Below are 6,000 nucleotides of genomic sequence, written 5' to 3' on the forward strand. Positions count from 1 at the left end.
TAAAGTGTGGCTTTGGAATATAGAAATTGTCAAGGACAATTTTGGGGCAACTTTTGTTTACAAATCTTCATCGATCCAAAGATGTAGAATACGCCTATGCTTACCAAGACCAAATATTTTTTACACCCTGTACAGTGTGTATTGTCCGTTGCTCAGGAGTTGGCGAGGCAGCTCAATTGGCTGTCGCGTAACGGCGAAACCGTGAACAAAATAGAGGGAGAGAGCAATAGTAAAGTAGTACATAGTCACTGTCCTTCAAAACATGGGGTCCGTGTCCTGGGGTGGTGCTAGACCTCCCCAGAACAAGAGGACTCGGAGCAAAACTCCTTACGATTGCTGGAGACTAGAGTTTTACGAGGTTCCCGAGTACTTGCCTCGATAAAGTGTAATAATAGAGAGGGCTTGTCTTTCCATTTTCTTTCCCGGTCGGCCTGTGTGGGTTCGTTAGAATAAGAACCTCTACCAGTGGTAACTGGTACTAATAATAAGTTATTAGGCGCCCGCTTGTCATTTTATAAACCCATCAGCTTCGGGTGGTATCGGGTATGGCCCTCAGGCATAGGTATCAACCCTTGGACTAAACTTGTGGAGCTCTCTGTCCTTCAAAACACAGTTGCCAGAACTTTCCTGACTGACAGTAGAGTCTTGGCCATGAACAGTGCCACCTCTTTAACTTCCACCACTCCATACTCATTCTGTTGTGTTCAGAGGTATAGTGATGGACCCATATTTCGTTACAGGTCACTATATGGCCAAAAAAAGCCTTCCCTTCTCCTTCATAGCGATTCACAAATTTAACTGTACCTGCGCATTTGACTACTAGAGCGGCTAAATTCTACTTTTTGTGATGAGATCAGAAAGCTTCCAATCTGATGGAGAAAATGTATTTCTGTGTAAGGAACCTACGTAGAAAAATAAGGCACTCCATTTGTATTCGTATCTATCCTCAATAAAGCTCTGTACAAAAATTCTGATTTATATTTGAATGACCGTCGTATACGTACACTATTTTTATTTACTATTACTTTACCTCTTTCACGAGTGTTTGCGTGCTCGGATCGGATGGACTGATGCCATTCTGGAAACCTTTGCTTATCTTACGTTTCTCCTCGTGCACGTTCAATGGCTGTTCTATGTGATCCGCTGGAAAGGGTAGTCGGAATATTTTTACATAGAGCAAGGCTGCTTGCATCGCTATTTTCTCGTTTGTAACACAATGTAAGACTTACGAATTGATTTTTTCTCAGGGGGATGATCGGGTTGGGGGTCCTCGAATTGGTGAATCTTAGCTGTGCAACAGTAAATCTAAGGAAGAATTCCTCGGTCAGCATTTTCAACAAACATACAAGGCTAACTAGCTGATGCGCGATTATTACCTGACAGGGATTTTTAAATTCGGTGAAATGTCTGGGACAGTTTACTGGTCTACCTAAAGGAATCGGACTTTTGGTAACGGATGCAGGGTCTACGTCTGAACCCTGATCGTTTTCGTCCACGTTATGGGGAATAGCGTCTGCATTTCTCAGCCAATTCTCCCGAATTTCACTGAAAACGTTCGTAAAATACGCTGGAATAATTTGTGGCGAAATAACGACTTAGGTATCGTCCTCTCAGGCGAAAAGTTCACAGGTGGCGCTAGTGCCTCGACCCGTATAACTTCCAGAACTTTTCTTCCGAGAGGATTAAAGTACATCGGCGAAACAAACCTGTTCTTTTCAATTTTTGGCTGTGGCCCCGAATGACTTATCGGATACCAAGTAATTTCTTGAGAGTAGAGTTGCTGTTTCGTGTGCGGCGCTTGCGTGGAAAGAGCATTACTTTTAATGGATAAACTACCATCCGAGCCTCTACTCAGCGAACCGTGTTTCGTGTACGACGCTGACAACGTACTGTCCAGTAACGAATTGTATCGGGAATCGTAATTAGGTGTGCTAGATATTGTCGAAGGACGAGCTGGTCTTATAGCCAGCATCCCGTTGCTCGCTACTGCTGACAATTCGAGACTGCTGCGCTTTTGATATTCTAAGAAGTATAAAGTCGCCATCGCAACTAAGCTGTAATTGAAATTTGTTCGTCTAAATAATCTGGTACCATCGATGCGAACCGAAAGTTGAAAATGTTTCAAGGAGAGTTTCGTTACCAAAACGCCATGATGAGAATAAGTATAACAATGATAATCTGAATAAACTTGTTGCTGCAAAGAAGTTCATCTTCGCGCTCGCTCTTCTTCACCTTTCCCTGTACAGTGGTCTTATTATTTATAGACGATGAGTATTTGTTACTTGATATGCTAGATATTGTACTAATAGAACTTTTCAGGCTGTCGCCTCTCTTCAGTTTCGCTAGCCGTTTGTTTATTCTTTCCAGCTGGTCTATGCGCGTCTCCAAGCTATCCGTCACCTATAAGATTTTAATATATTCAGAAAAAAAAGAAAATACGGAGAAATCTGTGAAGATATATAGTTCAAGAATGCATAGTCCATTTAGTTAATAGACGTTTCAACTCTTAAATTAAAAATGTGAAAGCGATAAATGGATGTACATTTAGTAAGAAAATAAATACATGTAAATATTACAAATGTTAGATTGTCCAGAAAGATCGTGCCAAGTTTTAAGAAAAACTCAAAGGCACACTTCAATTTTAATATATAGTTATTGAATTACATGGGTACCATTTTGTTCCACGATCTTTCCACCTTTTAATGCGGGAAAAGATGAAAAATCGACATAAATTTTCTAAACAACCCAATATACCAATTTCTAAAGAAAGAAATGAAGTCATTAAATATACACTGAGTCAATCTAATAATAAATTAAATTACGGAGGGCACCACCTGATTGTTCATAAAATTTGTATAATATAAATAAAGGTGAAAACATTTATACGAGCATACAGAGCAACAATCAAAATATTTACTTATACTTGAAAAAAAAAACAGACTCTGTGGTTATCTTACTTTACATAATTCCTTCACTGCGCCGACGTTCTCCATGAATATCCTTTCCTTGTTCACTACCAGGAAGTTCTCGATCCTTTGACCATTCGGAAGAACTATATCGCCAGCTGGTAGCACAGCTTCCGGAAGTATCTGCTGGACTTCTTGCGCTATGACGCCCGTGTCCTCTTGGTGTTTGATACCCAATCCCGAATGCTGGGCGAATTCTGGAGCGTATCTGTAGCGGACCACTCTCAACTGCTGGACATTTCGCAGTTGTTCACGCGTATCCACCTCCTGGACATTCTGTTTGGCCCGTGCGTCGCTAGGTTGAACAATGTGACCTGTCACCTGTAAACATGTGCGAAAATGTTTTATGAAAAACTGTTCTGTTTCATGAATTCATGTTACATAATATGTCTGATTTTATGAATCAATACATAATAAATTTATAGATAATATATATAAACATATAGATATAAATTGGTATTTAAATACTCACCAATCCGATAAACCTGTTTATTTGTAGGATTGGTGATGTATTTAATTTAAATGTTTTTATTTATTTATTTTAATTCTATATCCATTTAATTATATAAATTTAAGATTGAATATTTATATACATTAATGAATTACAATTATATGTCACACGTATTTAATATAATTCTAATAAATTAATAAGTGTTTATAATACATAATGGATCTGATTTGATGAATTAATATATAATAATTTTGTAGATAATATATATATATATATATATATACGTTTCACGAAATGTTTTATGAGAATGTGAATCTACACTTTATTAAAATGATACGTTTCTATTGAAAGAGTAACTTAGATGTAGATACCTTCATGTTACCATGAACTACCAGAGCTTCGTCTGGCCTGTCCGTGTTAATTCCAACTCTACCAGCATGATAAACGCTGTCTGGTGCAGCGCCTCTCTGCCAACCACCTTCAGCACCGACACCGCTGCCTTCTGATTCGAACTGACCAGGGTTACTTGCCTGCATGAAACATAATAGCTCATATTCGTATGTGCAGGCTGTTTTACTTCGATCCTTAAAGTTAAAACCACTTCATTTGATCAATATGTTAGGTTGTCCCAAAAGTTTCATTCGTTTTATTGTTAAGTAATACATGCACAATAGTTTATGTTTTATGTTACATTACTGAATTGTGCGCGATTCATTTTGCTTCATTACTGTTACAACATGAATATATATGAAATTAGATTGTCTATTTATATAAACACGACCACATAAAATAATTGAGTGCAACTCGCGAAAGAAACTTTCGGGACAACCTAATACTTCAAACGTTTTTCTAAAGTCACTCAGTTATTAACAAAGCTTTTACTGCTATTTCTGAGGACAAGTATTGTAATAAAGAATTAATTCGATTGAGAAATTAGTTTGTTCCTCCTCCCATTAACAACAAACAAATAACTCGGACAATTTATATTTCTTTAATTTTGTGCAATCTTTCATAAGTTCATTATTTAAGGAATTGCATTCTAATATTAAAACACGAGTATATACACAACCTATACTTCAATTTAAATATTCACGTCTTATCGTTAAATTGTGCACAATATTAACCCTTTGCACTCGAGCGGCGCCGCTACGGCGCCCAGGCAGTATTACGTGTCCACTCTACGGGCGCCGTAGCGGCGCCCAGGCCTTCTTTAACTCGTTATGCTTGTTTTCGATGCGCGATAAGATGTTTGACAAATTTGTACATCCTTTCTAAGCAAGAAAAAAAGAAAAGAAAGGAAAGACCACTAAACCATTTAGATTATCTATGTAGAAACGCTTGTGGAAGAATTGGGAGAACCGTATCGCCAACATCGCGATCAAGCGGCGAGACCAAACAGCGATGAGTCTCGGCTAAATGGAAAGCATCATATTGTTTTGAAAGAGGTAAAGAGAGATTGTAAGGTTTGCTATGGCCGTAATAAACCTGGCGTCAGGCGAGAAACCTCATATTATTATGATACATGTCCTAACATACTGAGAATCCATCTCGGGGATTCTTTTGTAAAATATTATACAAAAATCAAATACAAAGTAAAATATTTAACAGATTTTGTTTTATATGTTGTATGTTTTATAAATTTTATTATTTGTATACGTTTTCTTGAATTTAATATCATTATAAAGTACCAATACAACCCTTCCCTTAATATACCCGAAATCGTTTGGAGTTGTTAGTTCGCCTAAGAGAAAAAGCCCTCGAGTGCAAAGGGTTAATCTTTTACTTATTGGAATGTACAAGGACAATTACCCTCACGATTATCCTTTCTGACGCGTGAGCCACCACTTGATAACTAGCTTGGTCTGCAGTGTGGGCGTGCAAACCGACGACCAAATGAAAATATCTTTGATCCGGATTAGGTTTTCCCTTCTTCCTCATATTATTACTGGTCGTCTCGCTGAAGTGAAGACGGCCAACGGTTACCTTCGTAACGCGTTCGCCGCCCAATTCCACCCTGAAAGCAGCTCTATTTTAGCGTAACGCAGTAACCTTCTGGCTACCAAGAATGAAAGAATTTCGCACCAAGGGATCCGAAACGTTCGTTGAGAAATTTTGAACAGAGAACGAAAAAGAAACGTGGCGACGGTGTGCTACGATAATCATTCGTCTATTCACTTTTATCTGTATACTTACGTCACAGGGTGGAACGGCTTTTTGCTTCTGTCGCTTTGGCTCTGCTCGACTCTGATCGTTTGCGTCGGCGATTCAACTTTGACGCCGTAAAAGTGTAATTGGAAGCTACTTATCTTTTTCAGACCCTCGCCAGTTCTCACGAATATAGCTTCGCCCTGGAGCTGAGCGTGACAGGTAATCTAAAGATAAACAATAAAGTAATTTGGGGTCCTACGAGATCATCGATATATTTTGACGTTATTGTTTCGAGCCTCCAGGGTGATAAAGAAATATTTTTTCAAGAATTATGTAGCAAAATATGTGAAAAATGGAATTATTGGTGTCTGTTTCTTGATAGTATAGGGTGTCCCAGCCTTAGTGATACAGCGCTCTAACTCCAAAACTATCAGC

The 6,000-nt window shown here is 38.4% G+C and overlaps 1 protein-coding gene across 3 annotated transcripts in view; it reads right to left on the reverse strand.

The window, feature by feature from the left end:
• Nucleotides 1–6,000, reverse strand: part of LOC128888525 (myelin regulatory factor-like protein) — a 93,619-nt gene that overhangs the window by 5,438 nt on the left and 82,181 nt on the right. For 2 of the 3 annotated variants that reach the window (XM_054145455.1, XM_054145456.1), the window contains exons 7-15: nucleotides 5,611–5,789; nucleotides 5,227–5,443; nucleotides 3,789–3,947; nucleotides 2,958–3,287; nucleotides 2,141–2,400; nucleotides 1,707–2,054; nucleotides 1,377–1,545; nucleotides 1,230–1,305; nucleotides 1,031–1,143 (exon numbers count right to left, since the gene is read on the reverse strand). In XM_054145455.1, the coding sequence (XP_054001430.1) occupies nucleotides 1,031–1,143; nucleotides 1,230–1,305; nucleotides 1,377–1,545; nucleotides 1,707–2,054; nucleotides 2,141–2,400; nucleotides 2,958–3,287; nucleotides 3,789–3,947; nucleotides 5,227–5,443; nucleotides 5,611–5,789 (1,851 nt within the window). The remainder of the gene's footprint in view (nucleotides 1–1,030; nucleotides 1,144–1,229; nucleotides 1,306–1,376; nucleotides 1,546–1,706; nucleotides 2,055–2,140; nucleotides 2,401–2,957; nucleotides 3,288–3,788; nucleotides 3,948–5,226; nucleotides 5,444–5,610; nucleotides 5,790–6,000) is intronic. The other variant, XM_054145457.1, reaches the window with a different exon arrangement.

The sequence above is a fragment of the Hylaeus anthracinus genome, unplaced genomic scaffold, assembly GCF_026225885.1.
Source record: "Hylaeus anthracinus isolate JK02 unplaced genomic scaffold, UHH_iyHylAnth1.0_haploid 11994, whole genome shotgun sequence".
NCBI lineage: Eukaryota > Metazoa > Arthropoda > Insecta > Hymenoptera > Colletidae > Hylaeus > Hylaeus anthracinus.